At 44.2% G+C, this 26,523-nt stretch overlaps 2 protein-coding genes across 2 annotated transcripts in view; both read left to right on the forward strand.

Moving 5' to 3' along the window:
• Positions 1 to 2,324: 2,324 nt before the first annotated feature.
• Positions 2,325 to 23,087, forward strand: TRAIP (TRAF interacting protein). Its single transcript, XM_075183903.1, has 15 exons — positions 2,325 to 2,507; positions 9,229 to 9,286; positions 10,077 to 10,160; positions 10,464 to 10,503; positions 10,832 to 10,959; positions 11,059 to 11,153; positions 11,226 to 11,339; positions 12,274 to 12,361; positions 12,621 to 12,710; positions 13,381 to 13,469; positions 14,218 to 14,373; positions 17,445 to 17,499; positions 19,109 to 19,219; positions 19,395 to 19,445; positions 22,471 to 23,087. The coding sequence occupies exons 1-15, from the start codon at positions 2,410 to 2,412 to the stop codon at positions 22,588 to 22,590; spliced, it is 1,377 nt and encodes a 458-aa protein (XP_075040004.1). The 5' UTR covers positions 2,325 to 2,409; the 3' UTR covers positions 22,591 to 23,087.
• Positions 22,649 to 26,523, forward strand: part of CDHR4 (cadherin related family member 4) — an 83,395-nt gene continuing 79,520 nt past the window's right edge. Inside the window, exon 1 of the mRNA XM_075183902.1 lies at positions 22,649 to 22,738. The gene's annotated coding sequence lies outside the window, so the exon portion shown is untranslated. The remainder of the gene's footprint in view (positions 22,739 to 26,523) is intronic.

Below are 26,523 nucleotides of genomic sequence, written 5' to 3' on the forward strand. Positions count from 1 at the left end.
AGTGATATTAGTCAGTCAGGGTATATAATATATAACATACAGTGATATTAGTCAGTCAGGGTATATAATATATAACATACAGTGATATTAGTCAGTCAGGGTATATAATATATAACATACAGGAGTATCAGTCAGGGTATATAATATATAACATACAGGAGTATCAGTCAGGGTATATAACATACAGTGATATCAGTCAGTCAGGGTATATAATATATAACATACAGTGATATCAGTCAGTCAGGATATATAATATATAACATACAGTGGTATCAGTCAGTCAGGGTATATAATATATAACATACAGTGGTATCAGTCAGTCAGGGTATATAATATATAACATACAGTGGTATCAGTCAGGGTATATAATATATAACATACAGTGATATTAGTCAGTCAGGGTATATAATATATAACATACAGTGATATTAGTCAGTCAGGGTATATAATATATAACATACAGTGATATTAGTCAGTCAGGGTATATAATATATAACATACAGTAGTATCAGTCAGGGTATATAATATATAACATACAGTGATATTAGTCAGTCAGGGTATATAATATATAACATACAGTGATATTAGTCAGTCAGGGTATATAATATATAACATACAGTGATATTAGTCAGTCAGGGTATATAATATATAACATACAGTGATATTAGTCAGTCAGGGTATATAATATATAACATACAGTGATATTAGTCAGTCAGGGTATATAATATATAACATACAGTGATATTAGTCAGTCAGGGTATATAATATATAACATACAGTGATATTAGTCAGTCAGGGTATATAATATATAACATACAGTGATATTAGTCAGTCAGGGTATATAATATATAACATACAGTGATATTAGTCAGTCAGGGTATATAATATATAACATACAGTGATATTAGTCAGTCAGGGTATATAATATATAACATACAGGAGTATCAGTCAGGGTATATAATATATAACATACAGGAGTATCAGTCAGGGTATATAATATATAACATACAGGAGTATCAGTCAGGGTATATAATATATAACATACAGTGATATCAGTCAGTCAGGGTATATAATATATAACATACAGTGATATGTCAGTCAGGGTATATAATATATAACATACAGTGATATTAGTCAGTCAGGGTATATAATATATAACATACAGTGATATTAGTCAGTCAGGGTATATAATATATAACATACAGTGATATTAGTCAGTCAGGGTTTATAATATATAACATACAGTGATATTAGTCAATCAGGGTATATAATATATAACATACAGTGATATTAGTCAGTCAGGGTATATAATATATAACATACAGGAGTATCAGTCAGGGTATATAATATATAACATACAGGAGTATCAGTCAGGGTATATAATATATAACATACAGTGATATCAGTCAGTCAGGGTATATAATATATAACATACAGTGATATCAGTCAGTCAGGGTATATAATATATAACATACAGTGATATCAGTCAGTCAGGGTATATAATATATAACATACAGTGATATGTCAGTCAGGGTATATAATATATAACATACAGTGATATTAGTCAGTCAGGGTATATAATATATAACATACAGTAGTATCAGTCAGGGTATATAATATATAACATACAGTGATATTAGTCAGTCAGGGTATATAATATATAACATACAGTGATATTAGTCAGTCAGGGTATATAATATATAACATACAGTGATATTAGTCAGTCAGGGTATATAATATATAACATACAGTGATATTAGTCAGTCAGGGTATATAATATATAACATACAGTGATATTAGTCAGTCAGGGTATATAATATATAACATACAGTGATATTAGTCAGTCAGGGTATATAATATATAACATACAGGAGTATCAGTCAGGGTATATAATATATAACATACAGGAGTATCAGTCAGGGTATATAATATATAACATACAGGAGTATCAGTCAGGGTATATAATATATAACATACAGTGATATTAGTCAGTCAGGGTATATAATATATAACATACAGTGATATTAGTCAGTCAGGGTATATAATATATAACATACAGGAGTATCAGTCAGGGTATATAATATATAACATACAGGAGTATCAGTCAGGGTATATAATATATAACATACAGTGATATCAGTCAGTCAGGGTATATAATATATAACATACAATGATATCAGTCAGTCAGGGTATATAATATACAGGGATGTCAGTGTTGCTGCTCTCTTACTATAGGTCAGAGCGTCAATCACTCTCCGCGCACACACATGTCCCGCCCACTCTAGGACGGGATGACGTAACACGTTACGTCGCTGTGTCAGCCAATGGGAGTGATGTGTTTGAGTGACGTACCGCAGCCGGGAGTCAGTGAGGTAAATACAAACCGGAGCGGGAGCGAGTTATGCGGTGATGCCCATCCGCGCCTACTGCACCATCTGCTCCGACTTCTTCGATAACCACCGAGATGTGGCTGCCATTCACTGCGGGCACACCTTCCACCAGCACTGGTGAGAGACAGTATATACCCCCCATATATAGTGTATATACCATATATTATATATATACACCATTCACTGCGGGCACACCTTCCACCAGCACTGGTGAGAGACAGTATATACCCCCCATATATACTGTATACCCCCCATATATAGTGTATATACCATATATTATATATATACACCATTCACTGCGGGCACACCTTCCACCAGCACTGGTGAGAGACAGTATATACCCCCCATATATACTGTATACCCCCCATATATAGTGTATATACCATATATTATATATATACACCATTCACTGCGGGCACACCTTCCACCAGCATTGGTGAGAGACCGTGTATACCCCCCATATATACTGTATACCCCCATATATAGTGTATATACCATATATTATATATATACACCATTCACTGCGGGCACACCTTCCACCAGCACTGGTGAGAGACCGTATATACCCCCCATATATAATATATACTGTATATACCATTCACTGCGGGCACACCTTCCACCAGCACTGGTGAGAGACTGTATATACCTCCCATATATAGTGTATATACCATATATTATATATATACACCATTCACTGCGGGCACACCTTCCACCAGCACTGGTGAGAGACTGTATATACCTCCCATATATAGTGTATATACCATATATTATATATATATACACCATTCACTGCAGGCACACCTTCCACCAGCACTGGTGAGAGACCGTATATACCCCCCATATATAATATATACTGTATATACCATTCACTGCAGGCACACCTTCCACCAGCACTGGTGAGAGACCGTATATACCCCCCATATATAATATATACCCCCCATATATACTGTATACCCCCCATATATAGTGTATATACCATATATTATATATATACACCATTCACTGCGGGCACACCTTCCACCAGCACTGGTGAGAGACCGTATATACCCCCCATATATACTGTATACCCCCCATATATAGTGTATATACCATATATTATATATATACACCATTCACTGCGGGCACACCTTCCACCAGCACTGGTGAGAGACCGTATATACCCCCCATATATAATATATACTGTATATACCATTCACTGCGGGCACACCTTCCACCAGCACTGGTGAGAGACTATATATACCCCTCATATATAATATATACCATATATAATATATACCCCTCCTATTATTATTATTATTATTATTATTATTATTATTATTAATTTTTATTTATAGGGCGCCACAAGGTGTCCGTGGCGCCGTACAGGGACAAAACGAATTACAATACAAGGTGAGACAGCACAGTACAGTAAACAGTAAGCACAGTAACTCAGTAAGCTCAATGCACAGCTAGAGAGGGTGGGGAAAGGGGGAGGGAGGATTGGCAAACAATGGAGCCCAAGAAGGAGGGGGCGGAAGACAGTGAGACCCCCAGAGGGGACGGGGGGAGGAGGGTTGTCGAGGAGGAGGGCAAAGTAGCTGGAGAGCAGAGTTAGAAGTGGTGGAAACAGGAGGAGAGGTGGCCCTGCTCAGAGGAGTGTACAATCTAAGGGAAGGGGTGGACAGACAAAGAGACGCAGGGGAGAGAGGGAGAATAGGGGGGCGGGGAAGGGGAAAGAAGGAGGAGAGGCAGCAGAAAAGGTAGGGAGTTAAGTGGGAGACTGAAAGGCTTTAAGAAAAAGGTGGGTTTTTAAAGCCCGTTTAAAACTGGACAGATTAGGGGAAGTTCTGATGGAGGGAGGGAGCTTGTTCCAGTGGAGGGGGGCAGCACGTGCGAAGTCTTGGATACGCACGTGGGAGGAGGTAATAAGGGGGGAAGAGAGGCGACGATCAGAGGCAGAACGGAGAGGGCGGGATGGAGTGTGAATAGAGAGGAGGGTGGAGATGTAGGGCGCAGTGAAGTTGGCGAGGACCTTGTATGTGAGGAGTTTAAAGAGGATTCTGAAGGGGAATGGGAGCCAGTGAAGGGCTAGATAGAGGGGGGAGACAGAAGAGGTGCGGCGAGAAAGGAAAATAAGTCTAGCAGCAGCATTAAGAACAGATCGAAGGGGAGCAAGATGAGAGTGGGGGAGGCCAGTGAGGAGGAGGTTGCAGTAGTCTAGGCGGGAGATGATCAGAGAGTGGATGAGACATTTGGTGGCATCTTGGGAGAGGAAGGGCCGAATAAGAGCGATGTTACGCAGCTGGAAGCGGCAGGATTTAGCAAGAGAGAGGATGTGGGGGCAAAAGGAGAGAGAGGAGTCGAGGATGACACCAAGGCAGCGAAGTTGGGGGACAGGGGAGATAAAGGAGTTGTCGACAGTGATGGAGAGGTCAGAAGGGGATGAGGTATGAGAGGGAGGAAAAACTATGAGCTCAGTTTTGGCGAGGTTAAGTTTGAGGAATCGGGAGGACATCCAGGAGGAGATGGCAGAGAGGCAGGCGGACACTCTAGAGAGGAGGGAGGGAGAGAGATCAGGAGAGGAGAGGTATAGTTGAGTGTCGTCAGCGTAAAGGTGGTAGTTAAAGCCGAAGGAGCTGATGAGTTGACCCAGGGAAGTGGTGTATAGAGAGAAGAGCAATGGTCCGAGAACAGAGCCCTGAGGGACCCCGACAGGAAGGGTGGACGGGGGGGAGAGAGACCCAGAGGTGGTGACAGAGAAGGATCGGTCAGCAAGGTAAGAGGTGAACCAGGACAGGACTGGGCCGGAGAAGCCGAGAGACTGGAGGGTGTGGAGGAGGAGGGGGTGGTCAACGGTGTCGAAGGCTGCAGAGAGGTCAAGGAGGATGAGAAGGGAGAAGTGGCCGCTGGCTTTAGCAGAGAGGAGGTCGTTGGTGACTTTAGCCAGGGCAGTTTCAGTGGAGTGAAGGGGGCGGAAGCCAGACTGGAGAGGATCAAGGAGGGAGTGATCAGAAAGGTAGGAGGTGAGACGGCTGCAGACAAGCCTTTCGAGAATTTTGGAGGCAAAAGGGAGAAGAGATATGGGGCGATAGTTCGAGAGAGAAGTGGGATCGAGATTAGGTTTCTTAAGAATGGGGGATACGAGAGCATGTTTGAAGGAGGAGGGGAAGAAGCCAGTGGAAAGGGAGAGATTAAATAGGTGAGCGAGGTGGGAGCAGGTGGTGGGGGAAAGGGAGCGAAGAGGGTGGGAGGGGATAGGATCCAGGGGACAGGTAGTGGGGGGGGGGATGAAATGAGAGAGTGGACTTCCTCACCCGTGGTGGGGGGGAAGGTGGTTGGGGGGGGAGGAGGGAAGAGTGGGAGGGGTGGAAGGGAGAGTGGAGGAGGAGATTTCGAGTCGGATGGCCTCGATTTTAGAGGAGAAGAAAGAGGCGAAGTCGGAGGCAGTCAGGGGGGAGGGGGCCAGGAGAGTGCTGAAGGTGGCGAAGAGGCGGCGGGGGTTAGTGGACTGGGAGGAGATGAGGGATTTAAAGAAAGATTGTTTGGCGAGTGAGAGGGCAGAGCTGTAGGATGAAAGAATGAATTTAAAGTGGAGGAAGTCCGCCAGGGAGCGGTATTTTCTCCAGTGACGTTCGGTGGTACGTGAGCATTTTTGGAGGAAGCGGGTAAATTTGGAGTGCCAGGGTTGAGGTTTGGAGCAGCGGGGGTGGACGGAGTGGGCAGGGGTGACTGCATCCAGTGCGGAGGTGAGGGTGTGATTGTAGAGGGAGACCGCCTGGTTGGGGCAGGCCTGGGAGGAAAGGGGTGAAAGGAGGGTATCGAGAGAGGAGGACAGAGAGGCAGGGTCAAGAGCGTCGAGGTTGCGTATGGACAGAGTCGGTTTGGGCAGGGGGAGGGGAGCAGGAGAAGAGGAGAGAGAAAAGGAGAGGAGATGGTGGTCGGAAAGGGAGAGATGGAGAAGTCAGAGAGACTACATAGGTAGGAGAAGACAAGATCAAGGGAGTGACCAAGGCAGTGGGTAGAGGAGGAGGTCCATTGGGTGAGACCAAGGGAGGAAGAGAGGGTGAGCAGTTTGCTGGAAGCAGGGTCGGTGGGGTTGTCGATGGGGAAGTTAAAGTCACCGAGAATGATCGAGGGGAGGTCGGAGGAGAGGTGGTGAGGAAGCTAGGCAGCAAAGTTGTCGAGGAAGAGGGAGGTGGGGCCGGGGGGGGCGGTAGATGACAGTGACGCGAAGGTGGATGGGGTAGAAGAGGCGGATGGAGTGGGCTTCAAAGGAGGAGAAGGAGAGGGAGGGTTCAGGGGGAATGACACGAAACGTACAGGTGGAGGAAAGGAGGAGGCCCACTCCACCGCCTGGGCGTGCCCCAGGCCTGGCGGAGTGGGTGAAGGAGAGGCCACCATAGGAGAGGGCAGCGGGGAGGCAGTGTCAGAATCGGAGAGCCAGGTTTCAGTGATTGCAAGAAGGTTAAAGGAGTTGGATAGAAAGAGGTCGTGGATAGCAGTCAGCTTGTTGCGGACAGATCTGGCATTCCAGAGGGCACAGGAGAAGGGGGGAGAGGAGAGGGGGGAGATGGGGATGAGGTTAACAAGATGAGCAACGCGCGGGGAGGGGTGGGAGAGGTAGGGCGGGGGGAGAGTATGGGTATGGGGTGAGAGCGGGGAGACATAGTGGGGAGAGAGAGTAACAGAGCAGCGAGATAATGGGGACAATGAAAAACAGGTAAGAACAATGGCAGGAAAACAATGACAAGGTGGAAGACAATAACGAATTAGGGCGTGGAAGAACAGTACAGTGAGGTAAAAGAACGATGAGAACAGGTAAGAATAATGACAGAACAGTAAGATAATGAGGACAGCGGATAAGATAGTGAGGAGAGCAGGAAAGAATAATAGCAGCGAGACAATAGCAAGATGGAGGACAATAACCAATTAGGGCGTGGAAGGCATGGAACGACAGAGAGAGAGATGATGAGGACAATGGAAATAGGCAAGAATAATTAACAGTTAAAAGGTAGTTAGTGGTAAGTATAAAATCAGTAGAAACAAAATAATGGCATATAAAATAATCAGGTAGAATAGTAACAGGTACCAATCGAGTCCAAGGTGCAGGCAACGGAGATGATCCAAGGGGATGAAGGAGAGTCACTGTGAGAAAGACGGTTCAGTGGAGCAAAGTAGTGAGATGATACCTAGAGTTGCTTGGGAGCAGGACGAAGATGAGGTCCAAGCTGAGGGGGTGAGGCAGAGTCACAGTTCCAGGGAGCTGAGGCAGAGTCACAGTTCCAGGGAGCTGAGGGGGTGAGGCAGAGTCACAGTTCCAGGGAGCTGAGGGGGGTTATACTGTATACACCATTCACTGCAGGCACACCTTCCACCAGCACTGGTGAGAGACAGTATATACCCCTCATATATAACATATACCCCTCATATAGAATATATACCCCTCCTAGTGTCTGTTATACTGTATACACCATTCAATGCAGGCACACCTTCCACCAGCACTGGTGTGACAGTATATACCCCCTCTATACAATACCCTTCATAAATTATATATAATATATACTGTATATACCATATATATATATATATATATATATATATATATATATATATATATATATATATATATATATATATACACCCCTCCTATATAATATATACTCCTCCTAGTGTGTTATACTGTATACACCATTCACTGCAAGCACACCCACCACCAACACTGGCGTGACAGTATATACCCCCTCTATACAATACCCCTCATATATATATATATATATATATATATATATATATATCACACACCCCTATATACAGTGTATATACCCCTCATATGTAATCTATACCACACACATATATATATATATATATATATATATATACACATATACACATATACATATACACATACACATACACACACACACACATGTTAACCCGTGCATGATACTCATGCATTCTAGTCAAATCCAGCTCTTAAAAAGGTTCTTGTCATGCATTTGGGTCTAGCCCAGGCCTCCTCAGGGGAAGAGCGTTACTTCCCGACGCAAGTGTCCTTTTTAATGTGTGTTCATGAGGTAAAATTACCTCACGAAAATGAGTTTGACCCCTCAACTCGTAAATGTAGCCTTTACTACCCCTCCCACGGGAAAGTTAATGTAAGTTAACTGACTTCACTATTCTAATTTTTTTGTCAAATAATGTCAGTATACCAAATTTCAGGTCAATTGGATGAGCTCTTTCTGAGAAAATAGTTTTTTCCACACACACACTAACACACGCCGCTAGGCTTTTAATTTTATATATTAGATAATGCTAAGAATTTAGTAGGTCAGTGTATAACTCCGCCCAGCAGGTGGCGCTGCAGCTTGTTTTTTTGGGTGTTTTTTTCACACACAGACTAACACACGCCACTAGGCTTTTATATTATAGATATATATCTGGAATCCCTTAAATAATATAGGGGCCCCTATATATATTATATACTCAGATCCTGTTGTATGTTATATATATGATCCTTTATATACTTCTAGACATAACCCTATATATAATGTTCCTATATACAATCTATATGGCCTCTATATAATTATCTATGCAGCCCTGTATTAGAATCTTTGCAGCGTCTACTATTTTCTATATGGAGTTAGACATTCAATTTACAAAGCCAATAATATGCATAAATCCATAATATGTATTTTAGATCCAGTAGCGCATAACATATTCAGGTACACCAGTTGTTCAGCACAACAGCATGGTTGTAGAGCTGGTAATACAATGTAAGTGTACAGCAGGCGGAATAATGACTGAGAGCCTGTGACGTTAGCTTGCAGCACAGCTATTCATTTCTTCCTGTCTTCTTTAGTCTACAGCAGTGGTTCAGTTCTGCTCCTAGTCGCACCTGTCCTCAGTGTCGGATCCAGGTAAGCATTACCTGCCTACTATACAGTGCGATCACTTCATTAGGTGTTTAGATTATTTAACAATAATTGTGATGTATTACATTTATAGAAACTTAGAATGATTCAGTTGTTTTAGTATCCTTGTTATGTTTTTGTTTTTATTCCTCAATCATTAAAGCTGCATTACTGTGTGAAGTGTGGAACATTTTTGTTCACAATTTAAAATTCCTGCAGAACAGATAGTGAGCGAGAGGACCAATGAGCAGCCATAATGTCTGTGGATTATAATTGGGTCTCTTGCTCAAATTAGCCCTTGAAAATGTCAGAGTCCAGGTTTTGATACTGATACTATCAGGAAACCCGGGACTTTGGTTGTATGATGCTGATGGCCGTGAAAACGCTGACACTACCCAGGTTTAGGTGATCGATTGATACTATGTGGCGTTATGCTTCCACAGTTGCCATTTATCAAATCATGAGGATAATTGCACAAGAGACTTCTCATTTCTTTCAGCTAAAGTAAATGCCGTGCTAATTAACGGGCACCAATGTTTTATGAATTATCCTTCATTTTTAAAGCACCAGCATATTATGTAGTGCTGTACATTGGGGGGGGGGGGGGGGGGGTCATGATGCATATAATGACATGATACAGAAGGTATAGATGGCCCTTATTAATATACCCGTGGTCCCGTTAGAAGATATAGGTGACGTTCCCTATTAGTGGAACAGATTATCTAGCATACAGCATGAGACTATTCCCCATCTGTACCTGATGTTACATAGTCACCGTGTGCTCCTTCTGCTTTAGGTCAGTAACCGGCAGATAATCAACAAGCTTTTCTTTGATGTGGGCTTAGAGGATGAATCAACACTTGATGCAGAATCACTGAAGGTATTTAATTTTGAATATATTTGTATATATATCATGTATGAGAGCCACCTGCCTGATCCAGTTTCCTTCTCCTAAGCTGGGAAATGTGCATAGTCCACAATGATGTACTAGTACTTTACCTTTGAGGAAAATTGTGGCACACAGTTGGAGCAAGCCTCGATCAGGTGCATACTCAACGGGATTGGGGTTCTCCCAATCAAGCTATAAATCCCAAAGAGCAGTGCTCCCTCTGTGTATATTATGTAGTATGTTATATATATATTGTCTACATCCTATACACTGTTTATCTACTCATTGTTTCAGAATGAAGTGGACAGAGTAAAAGCCAATCTTCTTACTAAAGGTGGGTGGTATGACTGTGGGTCGTACATACATGACACTCTCTGAAGAGTCGCCCTGTAGTTCTGGTGTCGGAGGCTTTGTATGTTCATATTTTTTCACATTTACAGTAGTCTTTCTATTCCATGTGATGTGTGATGATGCACTTGAAGTATTTATCTATTCTATTAAATCTATCAGTCACGCTCTCATTTCCGGACTTTGCCGCTTCCCTGTTTCCAGACACGCGCTCCCATTCCACAGTTTGCTGTTCCCCAACACACGTTCTCTAATGCACATGTAACAAGTTGAAGCAGCGTGTCTCACAGTCATGCTGGTGCTTTGTCTTTCAGAAAAGGAAAAGCGAGAATGTCAGCATTTAGTGGACTCCCTGCGGGAGATGTTGGATGTGAGAAATGTCACCATAGAATGTCTGCAGAAGAAGGAGGAGGACCTGGAGATGCTCTGCTCATCACTGAAGGTACGCGGCCTTGTGACTGACAGGGTTCACTTGTGCATTTTATTCATCATAACCAGTGTCTCATGTTTGTGTTCTGGGTTTTTTTTCCCTTGGTTTTAGAAACAAATGAAGTTCTTTGACCTGCAGAAGCTGGAGACTAAATCCGCCAAGGAGGAGGCGCGCAAACTGCGGAATAAGCTGCGCTCCCTGGAGAAGTAAGTGTGCCGGTTTGTGGGTAAAGGGGCATGGTACACTCCGCATGGCTGTAACGTCTTCATGTGTTGCAGCATCGAGGTTCTGTTGCAGTCTCAGCGTCCAGAGGTGGAGATGATGATCAGAGATATGGGATCAGGCGCGGCGGCTGTGGAGCAACTTGCCATATACTGCGTATCATTAAAGAAGTAAGGCTCGCTGATTACTGGTCTCTGGGAGGGAGGGGGTTACTTGTGCTGCTGCTTTCCTTGTATTAACACAGCTGTAGTTCCAGTGGCTTCGGAAGCTTCTCAGAGAGTAATCACCGTAGCGCGTTCCATCAGCACAATATAGCTCTTACTGGCAGAATGAGGGGAATGTCCTCCTAACGTTCTACTGATGCCAGTGCAAGGCCTTATTGAACACCGATATAGAACACACTTGTACCACCTTGTTCTGATTGTGTGTTGGTTGTGAGGAGACAGTGTTCACCAACCATACATCATATGCATTATACACAAGGTTGTTGGGTGTGATGAGGTTTGTATACTTTGGGAAGGGGGAAGATGTATATTTACATCAGTAAATATCACTCCAGTTAGACACTGTCCCTTGTTCGTCATGTATAAATAAAATACATCTTCTGTGTTCATAGGTTAATTAAAAAAGAATTAACAAATGTCTATAAATCGGGGATTTCTCTGCAAGATGTCATTATGTAGAACATTGTTCTACCAGAATAAGCGGCCACAGTAAGAAATTCATTAGTTAGATTTCCAGGCCTCTCTTAGTAACATGCTGAGACCATGGAGGTTTACTAAATGATATCTCCTATTTCAGTGTCTGTTGCTATTGATGTAGTCAGAAACATCCCCTATAGGAAGAAAAGTGCAGTCATAATATGCGGGGGGAGGCTCCGTTACATAAACACCACCCCCCTTCCCTGGACAAAGCTCTCGTGTCTGATGTTTAAGGTGACGGAGGTCAGCAGAGACTTGTTAAAATAAATAATTTATATTAGTGAAGCAACTGCGGGTTCCTTATAAATACTCTGTAGGTGATCTGAGCTGGAACTAGGTGACCAGGATTGAAAGCAGCTGGAGAGGACAGATCTAACGCTTTAACCCTTTGTGTCCCTTCCAGGGAGTACGACAATCTGAAAGAAGTACGGAAATCGTCTGCAGAAATGACAGAGAAGCTGAAGAGGGAATTGTTTTCTTCTCAGAGCAAGGTCTGTACACATAGGACTGGGAAAAGGTCTAGTTCCAGGGCTTTCTGGGGTAATGCAATTTAAAGAGGAACACTGCCCTGACCTCAAAGCTTTTTCTTTCCCTAAAATGAGATGATTACAGCTAAACAAAAAACCATTGTTGTCAGAAATAAGAATGCCCCGTTTGTCTTAACCTTTAACCCAGAACATGGCTCACCTATAACATCCACCAGTGGTTCATTCCTCTGCATCTTGTTATAACCACAATTTCCTTTATCAGGTGCAGAAAGCGGAGGTAGAATTGGGGAAGGCGCGGAACGAGCTTAGCGCCTCGCAGAAGGAGCTGCACAATGCAGACAAGGAAATCATGGTGAGCTGAGCTACTGCCTCATGTGGCCAGTTAGGGGGACTGTTACTATTACATGATTGTGCAGCACGGATAAATTATGAAAGATCATCTATATAGCGCCACTAATTCCGCAGCGCTGTACAGAGAACTCACTCACATCAGTCCCTGCCCCATTGGAGCTTACAGTCTACATTTCCTAATATAGACACACACAGAACAAAATACTAAGGTCAATTAATAGCGGACAATTTAACCTACTAGTATGTTTTTGGAGTGTGGGAGGAAACCCACGCAAACACAGGGAGAACATACAAACTCCACACAGATAAGGACGTGGTCAGGAATAGAACTCATGACCCCAGTGTTGAGGCAGAAGTACTAACCACTTAGCTACCGTTGTGCCCCAAGATGGTAGAAGATTTAGGTTTGTCCCAGTGGCGCAGGGTTGATTAGATACGCGCTTGTCTTGGACATCAGTCCTTTGTTTCTTGAGGTCTAATATTTAGCAGAGTTGGAGAAGCAGAAAACAAGTACATTGCATTCTGCAGCAAGTTCTCTGGTGACGGACTATATTATAAATATCTCTGGTGGAAATCCTCTGTGGCCTGTATTACAATCCCTTCATACAATGATCGCCCCGGTATTATATACAAACACTCTGGCCAATTTAACTCTTCAATGTCTTGTGCAGAGCTTGAAGAAAAAAGTGGAGTTTTTGCAGAAGACTCTGAGCACCCCGACCGCAACCAACGAAGCCATCAGTCGCCTGATATTTGAGAGGTTTGTGCATTGTTGTATATTTATGATCTGTGAATGTTCTCTTAGTACAAGGGGGATGTTTATTACTGCAGATTGTAGCTGGATACAGAAATATGGAACATTACATCGTGAACACGATCCACCAGCTTATTACCATGAGGATGGCAGAAATGGTGCCAAATCCATCAACCAAGGATAAACGATAATATGTTCTGAATTTTGGTCCCACTCTTTGACTTGACATTTGTATTTCTGTAATGCTTTATGTTCTATCCGGAGAGAGCCGGTATTACAAACAGAAGACTAAGGATAAAGGTGGCTGGAAGTTGGTGAAAGTGCCCGGATAGGGCAACGTGGCCACAAACTCTGCTCAATCTTCTTATTTTTAGTTTGTTGCTATAAAAGGTTTTTCTTGGCACAAACAGACTGCTGACCCTCTCAGTGTGTGAATAGTCAGTTGTTCAATGCAAAATAAATGTGCACCATTAAATATTTAATGTTAAACACCCGAACCCCCTTCCAGTAAGCTCTCAGACTTCCTAGGGTGCCAGACATTGTACGTCCTCCCTGTTCTGGAAGGTCTGCTCTAATCTTGTCTGTACAATAACCTTGTGGCCACATTCAAGAACTTGATTCTCTACTGTCATGTTTTGCTGTTTATAAAAGAAAACTAGAACAGAATATGCTGCATTGAACCTGGGGAGGTCGGTATAACAGGCTGCGCTGAGACCTATTAGATAGTCATAATGTAATTCTGTTTCCTTTTCAGCCCAGCTCCCATCGGACTGGAGAGGCCAAGACTCCGTCCTCCGGTCTTAGGGGAAGATATCAACCTTGACCTTACCTTTGACATTGACACACCCGAGGCCAACACCCAGAAACCAGTTGTTGCTCCCTTTAAAAAGTTAAAGCTGGACAAAAGCGAGTAAGATGGGATGATGGACATATTGTGTGATTATATTCATAAAGAACATGGGAGGGACATATTTATGGGGGTTTTCAAAGGGAAGATAATTTATGATCAAAACAGCGGTTGGGCTGCACTATAACATCTAAAACCATTTCTGTTCACACCAAGATGTGCCCACCGGACGTAGATGCTGATAGCGTTTCCTCCAGTTGCTAGGTGACCCGTGCACACGCCTAGAACACGCCTAGTGTGCATGTAATACGGATATGCTGAGCAGGATCTGTATTCGGGCAATGTCGTATGATTGAATACTGCTAAATCTAAACAACCTGCATAAACACTCTGTAACAGTAGCTGATTAAATACAAAAAAAATACCAAGTCTAAAATATCCATAAAGGGAAAAAGGAGAGATTGCAAATCTAAAAATAAAACTCAACCTACAACTGCAAATACTTTTTGCATCCATCTATAGTTACACCAGGGAAATGTGATCGGTTTATAGTAGATTATTGCAAACAGCAATCCTATAACGTAATGCCTTATTTAGATTTATTCGCTATAATCACCTTGGAGCAATATAACCACTGTCCTCAAAATGTAGAAGCTCATCTTAATGCTACGGCCAAAACAAGATGTAGGTATAAAAGCATATTGGTAATATTTAAATAAAATAAGTATTCTTCTCTTCTATTCCTCGCAGCAATTCTATCCAACTGCTGTATCCACAATTCCAAGCTGTAATAAAAAAAACTAATTCATGCATTCATAATGTCCCACATTGACTGTTGGTTTTCCTATAGTACAGCGGCTAGACCAGTGGTTCCCAAACTTTTGCAGTTCGCGGCACCCTTAGGGGCATATTCAATTCCGATCCGCGGTACCGCAATAACGTGGGGCTGCGTACGAAAATCTGCGTTATTGCGGTACCGTATTACCGGCAGTACTGCGCATTTTCCGCGGTAACGCGCCTTACATCGGATCGGAATTGAATATGCCCCTTAGAGTCTCCAAATTTTTTCAAGGCACCCCTCCAAAATAATTATTGAGCAATCCTGTTTTAGAAGTAGTTGGGTTAAAAAAAAATGTAATAAGTATTTAGGTCAGGACAGAAATACTTATTTAGTTGTATGCAAAAATGCCCCCTCTGCATCCAGACACTCTGCCCCCTCTGCATCCAGACACTCTGCCCCCTCTGCATCCAGACACTCTGCCCCCTCTGCATCCAGGCACACTGCCCCCTCTGCAACTAGGCACACTGCCCCCTCTGCATCCAGGCACATTGCCCCCTCTGCATCCAGACACTATACCCTCAGGCACTCTGTCCCCTAGGCATCCAGACACACTACCTCTCTGCATCCAGACACACTGCCCCCTCTGCTCTTTGTCACGCTGTCCCCCCCCCCCTCTGCCCTCTGTCAAGATGTCCCCCCCCCCCTCTGCCCTCTGTCAAGATGTCCCCCCCTCCTCTGCCCTCTGTCACGATGTCCCCCCCTCCTCTGCCCCTCTCACGCTGTCCCCCCCTCCACTGCCCCTCTCACGCTGTGTCCCCCTCCACTGCCCCTCTCACGCTGTGTCCCCCTCCACTGCCCCTCTCACGCTGTGTCCCCCTCCACTGCCCCTCTCACGCTGTGTCCCCCTCCACTGCCCCTCTCACGCTGTGTCCCTCTCCACTGCCCCTCTCACGCTGTGTCCCTCTCCACTGCCCCTCTCACGCTGTGTCCCCCTCCACTGCCCCTCTCACGCTGTGTCCCCCTCCACTGCCCCTCTCACGCTGTGTCCCCCTCCACTGCCCCTCTCACGCTGTGTCCCCCTCCACTGCCCCTCTCACGCTGTGTCCCCCTCCACTGCCCCCCTCACGCTGTGTCCCCCTTCCACTGCCCCCCTCACGCTGTGTCCCCCTTCCACTGCCCCCCTCACGCTGTGTCCCCCTTCCACTGCCCCCCTCACGCTGTGTCCCCCTTCCACTGCCCCCCTCACGCTGTGTCCCCCTTCCACTGCCCCCCTCACGCTGTGTCCCCCTTCCACTGCCCCCCTCACGCTGTGTCCCCCCTCCACTGCCCCCCTCACGCTGTGTCCCCCCTCCACTGCCCCTCTCACTCCTCTGCCGCGAGCCAGCCATAGAAAAAAACCAAAGAGCACATAAACTTACCAATCCGCGCGGCGCAGGGACCCAGCAGACTCCTCTCTCCCGCAACTGTCACTGAATATCGACGTCTGTGTCAGTGACATCTGCGGGAGAGAGGAGTCTGCTGGGTCCCGGCGCCGCGCTGATTGGTAAGTTTATGTGCTCTTTTTGGTTTTTTCTATGGCTGGCACGCGGCACCCCTGGGAGCCGGGGCGCACACTTTGGGAACCGCCGGGCTAGACTAATGTTCCTTGTAAAACATTCTATGTCTTCACTATTAGTCCCTAGTTTGGTTGCCTGCATTGTACCAAATACAATATATACTACTTCTAACAACATTGCACCGACATCTCCCCACTTGTCTCGTAATAACTACCGCGCCCCCCCCCCCTCCGCTCTGCACAAGATCAGAGTCTTTCACCCACACTCATCTCCTGCTTCCATTCCCGGATACAGGACTGTTCTCAGGCTGCTCCCACTCTGGGATTCCCTCCCTCGTACAACAAGACTTTCCCTGAAATTACACTTCTAGACAGGAATCCGTCTTCTACACAGTTCATTCAAAGCTTACATTTTATTCTTTCTATATTGTAAACAATCCTGTGTCTGTAAAACAACATCACTCTCTGTTTGGATCATAAAGCCATATTATTCATTCTCCCACTGCAATCTAGCTGGAGCAATGTTACTGTTGGTATCCAATAGCACAGTGCTGTCGAGTACGCTGGTCATAAGGTACCTCCCCTTTATAATCACTGTGAAGAGCAGTGCTAAGCATTTAATAAGAACTGGAATGCCAGCAGTAGTGTGGACAAAGGATATTTTTTTTTAAATGTAAAGTAACATAGGCATTGTATACAACATATGGGGGGAATCCCTTTAGTGGGCAGCATTTTGTAGCCTAGATCTCAAACCTGTATTTCCCCATTTGCTCACTGTTCTTCAATTTCTTTCCCCAGATCTCCAGTGAGCCGCCACACTAAACACACTCTGCAGGAGTCTAAAGCGGCCACAGTAAGTGGACTGGTTTGTTTTTTCATATAACTTGCGTTCCCAATTCATATTGTGCAGACACCATAAAATCTTATGAGGTCGTCAAGTATACAAACTTGAGCTGACAAAGAACAGGTATTACTGCGACGGGGCAGCGGATCTTGTAGTTCGATATCTCCTTGGTCAGCTGGTCAGACAGTGAAAGGAAACCTCTCCACTGGGTATATAGTGAGACTCCTCCTTCCTGTGTCCAGGTGAGCATGTATTGCTAGTATAGAGGGGTCAATTCTTATTTTATGTATGTGGAGGGTCTTGGTTCCACCGCCCTGGGGGAATGTTAACCATGGACAGTGCTGGCTCCCTGGGCTGCTAACTGCTGCCGTAAGCCAGGGATATTAAAACACTGTTTCAGACAAGTGTATGGTGGTCATGACACTGACAGCGCCACATCGTCGGCAGCATCGCACCAGTGTCGCTTCAGGTCAGACTGCGCACCTATTGGCGGGGAAAGCAGTCTGCATGCAACACAGCCAGAGACTAAGGAGTATGATCCTGCCTTGGAATAGCCAAAGATCTTAGCTACACCTCTAGTCTATTCTGCTGTTTCAAAATAGTTTAGTGTTTCTTATCTTCATGGTAACCCTTCTGGTTTGAGTCCTGAGTCTCTACTTGGATAGAACATTGACTTCTAAGAAAGCAGGTGACCTATCTGTCCTATATAACGCTCAGAAGAGGGATTAGCTGGAGACTAAACAGACCATTGACGGGTGGATTACTTCTGTTAGTAGGCAGGCATACAGTGCGGCATTGGGCCTTGGTGTACCTAGAGGTCTGTCCCTACTTTCACAAAATCTTCGTTTCAATGTTTGTGTCCAAAGATGCTAGTTTTGAATGTAAGATTCTGCAGTTGCAGAAGGTACCCTCCGTTGGGGGCAACATTGGGACGGTCCCATGGTCGCAGTGTCTCCCAATTGAATAAAAGAATAGGGGATTTTTGTACTTGCGTTAAATCCATTTCTCTGACTCCATTGTGGGACACTGCACTCCCTCCCTTTACGCTTCTCTCTCGTCGTTTGTTGATTATTGTAATTTATGTTTACAAATAGGAAAACTGTTTCTAGTTCTTGTGATCTTTCTTCCCTTCTTTGGGGCTTAGTTAATAACTCTGGTTGCCCAGTTGGAGGGGATAGAGTGCGGGAGGAGCTCCCTGAATGCTGGATTCAATTTAAGTGCCTAACTCCTAGCCCAACCTCTATAGCCATGGTAGCAGTGTCCCCCAATGGACTCTCAGAAATGGATTTAACACCAGTACAAGAATTCCTGGTGCCTCATTGAACAATTTGCCAGTTAGGGACAACGTAATGACCTTTAGGAAAACTTATGACCAGGGCATTGTAGAGAAATGCTGTAAGCCAATCAGAATCTGTCCTTCTTAATACAGTTTAGAAAACTGGTTGTGATGGGTTTGCAGCAGGAGTGCCCCAGTTTCCATCATTGATCCCCATGGTCCATTGTGGAATACACTTAATATCATTTGAGGAGAAGTAAATGTAATAGGAGGAGAGGTCCTGACCTTTTAGTGGGAATTTTACTCATTAAAATCTTCTATGTCTTCTCTTTGACATTTCAGGTAAACGCTGATGAGGAGGGTGACCTTGCGTTGCCATCTTTTATAAAGAATTCTCTGGTTCGCAAGAGACCGGTGGGCAGCATGTTAAGCTCATTCAACAACACAGGAATAGTGAGTATCTCTGGTGTCCCCACATACATGGGAGTAGTGAGTCTCTGTCTCTCTCTCTCTCTCTCTTTTATAAAACCACTGCTCCCAGAAGGTGCAGTGATCTACTAAGAAGTGTTTTGCATAGTTTAAGGGTGGGAATGTTTGTACTTATATAACGTCATATTCTCCCTTTTAGGTGAGGACGGGTTTTGATGGTTTGGGTGGACGGACAAAGTTTATACAGGCCGTATCCTTTACTTTGTGTAGGTGCATCATGATCGTGCTGGGAAGTCTGCAGTTTACTAAAGTAATTGTGAAAGCCACAATCATTGATATTTGAATAACATTTGAGCACAAGTCCTCGTATAGTTACAGGACTAACTGACAAGATTTCCAGGGGTCATCCATTGTCTCCTGCTGTAATCTGGAAGTTGAGGGGGCGCTCCTATAAGAGCCTCTCATGTGTAATGTAGGAGATAATCATATATTTTCCATGATAACACATATGATTTATTATTATTATCCTTTATTTGTTAGGCGCCACAAGGTTTCCGCTGCGCCGTACACAGTACAAACAATCGACTATACAGGGTGACCTAGTACAAAATGATAAAAATACCAAAACTTCAGAAACTCCAGCCTGGCTGATGCAAAAAACGAAGCAGAAGAACAGGTAGGGAGACAGGAGGAAAGAGGGCCCTGCTCAAGTCAGCTTACATCCTAAGGGAGGGAAAACAGAACAGGCACATGGGGAGCCAGATGCGGCAAGGGGAGAGCGAATTGAGAGCGAGTAGAGGGGTTATGTGGATAATTGGAAGGCTTTAAGGAAGAGGTGGGTTTTCAGCGTACGTTTGAAGGAGCACAGAGTAGGAGAGAGGCGGATGGAACGAGGGAGTTCATTCCAGTGAAGGGGGGCAGCACGGGAGAAGTCTTGGATTCTGGAGTGGGAAGAGGTGAGGAGAGGCGGCGATCATTGGCTGAGCGCAGGGAGCGGGCAGGAGTGTGAATGGAGAGGAGGTTAGAGATGTAGGGGGCAGTAGACTGGGAGAGAGCCTTGTAAGTGGTGGTGAGGAGTTTGAAAAGGATTCTGTAGGTCTTAGTAGCTATCCCTCGCTGTGTACGCAGCTTAGAGCTGTCTGTACTACCTGACCTGTATAAAACGTATAGAGGTGGGATGATAGGGCCCAGCATGCCGCCAGCAGTTCCCGATAACTCTGCACTGATTAGGAAGTATCGGTGGGAGCCATCCTGGCTGTTTGCTGCTATCACCACCAATCTCCTGGATCTAGTCAGCGGGAGCATTATAGAATGAATGCAGATTCTCTTATTACCATACAAAAAAGGCATCAATACGACATAACACTACTTTTCCCCAGTGCGGTATGTACAGAGTATAATAACATTCTATAATATAGGCAGAAGGACAGTCCTTTACCTGCACACACAGCAATCACAGGCTGTGACAGATGTAATGTGACGTATACAGCACATAATCCTACAGTTATACCATCTTGCCCGTATTATTGTCAATATTTCTGGACTAGTGTTTTCCTAGTTAATAGTTTGATTTACACTATCAATTGTTTTAATGAAAGTGCTCATTTACAATTTTGCTAATACACTATACTTGTACTAAACTCCAAGTGTTCCCAGAGATACTGCAAAGGGGTAGTAATACCATGTAGATGATTTATTTCCCAGCCCTCCTATAGGTACATGCTAGAGACACCATGATGGAAGGTAAATGAAATGTCCAGTGTCCAAATGACAATTCCCACACATTGGAGACGGCCTAAGCCCATCTTTATGTACCATAAGAGGGGGAGCGATGCGTTGTGTACAGCCGGATTCCAGACTGTCTGACCACCTTTCACTGTAATGTTCCCATTTAGCCGTAGCTGACAGAATAGTATTAGAGGCCATGTCGCAAATCACTTTACCAACCAGCATTGTCGCTAGTCCTTTAATACTCTGTGCTCCTTATTTCATCTACAGCGAATGTTTAACCTACTTAAATAGCTCTTGTTCAAACTACAATTTTTTTTTTTTTTTTTTTAAAAAAAATAAATCTTTCCAATATGCAGACTCTTCATTCCTTTTGCAAAAGGCTGACGTCTGTTTAGTCTGCTGTATAGTTTCTACAGCCTGGTTCACAACCGCTGCTATAATGTCGCTTCTGCAATACAAACTAGCCACAGACTAGATAAAGGGTGGAATACATCTCGGCTAGTAAGGGGTAACCATCCATACATGCCTAAGACCACCATTATGAAGGAATAATTCTGCTAATACTTGACAGTTATCTTATAGTTCTCTGGTTATATATTCAATAGATTAATTCCAGCGAATAAGCGCTATTGTGGAGTATAGGGAGGTTTAAGATGGTAACCACCCCTCCTACTTAACTATAACTCTAGGGGGTATATTTGCTAAACTGCGGGTTTGAAAAAGTGGAGGTGTTGCCTATAGCAACCAATCAGATTCTAGCTGTCATTTTGTACAATGCACTAAATAAAAACTAGTATCTGATTGGTTGCCACAGGCAACTTCTCCACTTTTCCAAACCCACAGTTTAGTAAATATAGCCCTAGGTGTGAAAACACAGAAACGTGCCGTTTACTCCAGGATTCAGTAATCTGAGAAGATACCCACGGAGTAGGTGGAAAACGCCACCTTACCCTGTGTGTGCGGAAGTGTCTCACAGCGCGCGTGTCTCGTAGATGATGTATATCAGGTAGGTGCTTTGTAACCCAATATGTTACCTTATCCCTGATGTGACATCCCAGCAGAGAATACTTTTCTTGTAAAGGGCTTGGTGACCATATACACCCGGTACCGGCAGATATGTAACGTTACTGTAATAGGGACACTATGTAACCGTACTGTGCATACAAAAAGTGTTTGTTGTAGCGCTACACCCTCTGCTCCAGTGTCTTCCCATCACAAACTATGGGCTGTAGATTCTCATCCGGGACCGGTTTTGTGGCTTGTGTGTGTATATATAGTGTTTGCTTTAAATCCTGGTTGCAGCTATCCTGACCAGCAGAGGAACTAACACTAAAGTTATTACAAGGTGTTGACAGGAGTATAATTTGTGGTGTAATACAGCTCTGATCACACACAAAAACTCCATTATTGAAACCCTTTTGGTCATTGGTTGCAGATTGTCCACTTGCCCAGGATTCCCCACTTGGTGACGTCTACTACAGGTTTATATTGGACGCTCTGCTTTCATTCTGATACATGGTGAATTCCTTAACGCTTACATCCAGAGCAGTTTAACAGAAATCCGCCCTCTGCCTCTCAAATTAAAAAGGAAGAAGGTGTCCAGACCTCCAACCTCCACTTTCACTGTCTCCAATCAGCCAAGACTTGAAGACTTTCTAAAATGACCTGTTCTGGTGGGAGCTACGGAGATAGAGTAACCCTAATAGTCCAACATAAATACAGTATATCAGAGCAGCTTTTCATGTAGGACTACAATATGCATCGACAAGACGCAGTCTTCTAGTGTGAGGTTATGCAGTGATCCATCTAACGGTAAGATCTTACCCATGGAGATCTCCCACCATCACAATTCTGCCTGCAGTCTATAATGCATCAGTCTGCCCTTCCCTTGTGCTAACGATGGATGTACTTAATCTGGTCTCAGATGCTCTCTGGGGAAACTTATTTTATACTTTTTTTTTTTTTGTTTTGTAAAATTTCCTGCTGAAATCAGAAATGGTTTTGCAGTATCTGTTTTAGGACCCAATAATTGCAAGTTGATCAGATTTGTTTTATTTTGAGACATTCATGTAGCCTAAATGGAAACTTATTCAGATATGTTGTTTTGAGTCTGGTTATGTTTTATTTGTTTTCAGTGTAAATAAATGTACATATTCTTAAATGTAAGATCTGGTACTTAACGAGATGTAAAACGGCACAATGTAAAACTACACATTACTACATGTGCAAAGCTCTGAAGAAATGGTTGGTGGATATCCTCAAATATCGCACACACTTACATATTACATATATTATAGCATCTGTGTTGTGTGTGTGGTTTCCAGAGCTCATTTTGGCTTTATGGTTTTTACTTTGAGATGAACTTGGCCTTTTTTTGCAATAATTAGAAATTAGCCCAGAGGTTTTAATTGACAGTACTGTAGTACTTAATAGCTACAATATACTGATTTAACATTTAGTGTGTTATGGCCACCAGTGTGTCATAAACTTGTAGAACTAGCGAAGAGGTCTTCACCTATAGCAGCCGCCTTTCCCGTAGAGCCTGGTTATACTCACAGGTACTCGGATGCCGCCAGGTCTTATGCTCAGGGTAGTACAAGTTTATGGTCACACAGCAGCACTCATGAGTGGGAGGTAATAGACGAAGTAGGGACAGGCCAGAGGTTTGCGGACTGGAACAGAGATGGTAATGTCTGACTGGCCTAACAGAGAGCAGGCGGAGATGTCTGATACAAGCAGGGTCAGGGCCACAGGCAACGATGCAAATCCGGTAACGAGCAGAAGGTCAGGGCAACTAGCGATGATTCAGAGTCCAGGTAACAGGCAGAGGTCATACACAGCAAGCAGTCCAAAGGTGTTCACCAAACGCAGCACAGAAGCGGGTTGCAAACTGGAACAGAACGCTATAACCGGCAGTGAGGCTCAGTCCTCCCTGCCTTAAATAGTACTGAGAGGCAATCAGGGCTTTGCCCTGAAATCATCTCCAGGCACATTTAATTAATTGGAAGTTTAATTAGCTCGCAGGCTGTAGGAGTCCCTGCGCACGTGCCCAGCTGCTCTGTGTTGCCGGGTGTGCACATCTGAGAAGTTGGCGTCCGGCCGTTGCCTCAGCAACGGTCGGGTCGAGAACTGGAAGTGACGTCATGGAGATGGCCGGGACGCCAGGGACAGTAGGAAGGGAGGTTCCTAACATATTTTACAATCTTGACAGCACAATCCATGAATCTAGGCACCAGTCCAGGTGAGATGATAGGAGCTAGTGCTTGAGATACATTATGGACAGTTGAGTGTGGGACAAGGTGCGTCAGGTCTTTTTCCAACCACGGTGTCTCTGTTCTCAATTGTTCCCATGTCCAGGAGGGGGGAGTTTGGTCTCTATGGTACTTCCTCTTATCCATATTAGCGTGGAACCATTCGGCAGAGTGAATATTGTGGTGTAGGCAGCAAACGTAGAAGTTATTGGAGATATAGAATTCATCAATGGAATCCTCCGCCCCCACCTACATTGCTGAGCCAGGAATGGGCAGAGGGGATTGGCAGTTTCAGGCATAAATGTTCTGTCTCTCCTTCCCTATCGCACTATACTTTGCTAGGGCTTCGTCATTTGGAATGGAAGTTTTTTGACACCCTTCAATGACACATCAACAGATCTCTGATTACAAAGGAACCCCTGGGGCCATAAATATAACTTTCCTCCACGGTAGTTCTCAGATCAATTAAATTTGTCTGCTTCATGAGCCATATTATAATCCATCCCCTTTATAAAACGTCATTCTCAAGCTTCCGCATGGACATCACCTTACCATTGTAGTCTGTCTTAGACTGTGGTCACCATTAGTATTAGGATAGTCACCATTAGGTCACCATTGTGCAGTCTGACACAACTGGGCTGTCCAATGGTAGCAGAAACTGAGGATGTTACTGTAATTTCCAACCGAAGTTGATCTTACAATGACTTTCCTCTATCTTCTGTTTTTTGTTACTATTTTCCGTTCTGAGAATGTTACATATAGTTGTGAATTTTGCTAATAGCGATTTTATGTAATGTAAATTGTCAGGTGTAGTGGACCATTTAGTTGGAATACAAATCTGACTCTATGTACCATATACACCGCTCAGTCACATCATTAAAACCACTGACAAGTGAAGTGAATAACATTTATTATCTTGTTACAATGACACCTGTCAATGGGTGGGATATATTAAGCAGTGTTCCCGTTATCCAGTGCTTAATACCTACCAAAAGGACAACCGGTGAACTGCTGCCATGGTCATGGGTGGTCCAGGCTCACTTATGCATGTGGGGAGTGAAGGCAAGTCTGCCTGGTGCAATCCCACAGAGGGGCTACTGTAGCACAAATTACTGGAAAAGTTAATGCTGGCCATGATAGAAAGGTGTCAGAACACACTGTGCATCGCAGCTTGCTGTGTATGGGGCTACGTTCCCGTAGACTGGTCAGTGCCCATGCTGACCCCTATCCACCTCCAAAAGTGCCTACATTTGGCACATGAGCGCCAGAATTGGACCATGGGGCAATGGAAGAAGGTGGCCTGGTCTCATGAATCGCCTTTTCTTTTACATCATGTGGACGGCTGGGTGCGTGTGCTTTGTTTATCTGGGGAAGAGATGGCACCAGGATGCATTATGGGAATAAGACAAGCTGGCGGAGGCAGTGTGATGCTCTGAGCAATGTTTTGCTGGAAAACCTTGGTCCTGGCATTCATGTGGATGTTTGACACAAATCACCTACCTAAACATTGTTGCAGACCATGTACATCCCTTCATGGGATGTACATGGGATGGCAGGGTCCTCTTTCAGTAGCATAATGCGCCCTGCCATAACAAATATTGTTGGGGGAAAAAAAATGGTTTTAGGAACATGACAAAGAGTTCAAGGTATTTACTTTGCCTCCAAATTCCCCAGATCTCAATCTGACCGAGCATCTGTAGGATGTGCTGGGAAAACAAGTCCGAGCCATGGAGGCCCTAGCTCGCAACTTGCAGGATTTAAAGGATCTGCTGCTAACATCTTGGTGCCAAATACCACAGGACACCTTCAGAGGTCATGTAGAGTCCATGCTTCAACAGGTCCCAGCTCTTTTGGTGGCACGAGAGGGACCTACACAATATTATGCAGGTGGTTTTAATCTGATCAGTGTATATTACTATAGTCTATGGAATATTTGGACTTTATGTTGTGTTCATCTTTATCTAATGATGGGGCTAGAATAAGATTAAATATCTTCTGAAACCCAAAAGAAGTACAACTGTGATGAAACTAGTTTGATAACACTTTAACCAGCCTGTCCTTCGTTTCTCACGTAATGTGGATTATAGCCCTTGCTTTTGTTTCCCAGCTCTACAGTGCCTAATTACATGTGGATAAGTGAACATTGTAGTTCATTGTAAATATGTATATTGGTATTGTATATTGTTGTGGCAGTCAGGTTATTCAATGTTCTTAAAGTGAAGCCAGGGGGGTTATGAGTAGGGATCAGGTTGCAAGATGCTGGTGAGGGGGAAGGAGATTTGATTAATGGAAGGTGCAGTGGAGCTGGTTTTGAGTTTTCGTTCTCTACCAATGGATTACAGCTGC

Source organism: Mixophyes fleayi, chromosome 8 (assembly GCF_038048845.1).
Source record: "Mixophyes fleayi isolate aMixFle1 chromosome 8, aMixFle1.hap1, whole genome shotgun sequence".
NCBI lineage: Eukaryota > Metazoa > Chordata > Amphibia > Anura > Limnodynastidae > Mixophyes > Mixophyes fleayi.

Bases quoted from the DNA above. Each gene is read 5' to 3' on its own strand.
- TRAIP (XM_075183903.1), top strand. From the start codon at position 2,410: ATGCCCATCCGCGCCTACTGCACCATCTGCTCCGACTTCTTCGATAAC. The intron at 2,508-9,228 runs GTGAGAGACAGT...TGTCTTCTTTAG, and splicing joins CACACCTTCCACCAGCACTG to TCTACAGCAGTGGTTCAGTT. The intron at 11,154-11,225 runs GTAAGTGTGCCG...CATGTGTTGCAG, and splicing joins AAGCTGCGCTCCCTGGAGAA to CATCGAGGTTCTGTTGCAGT.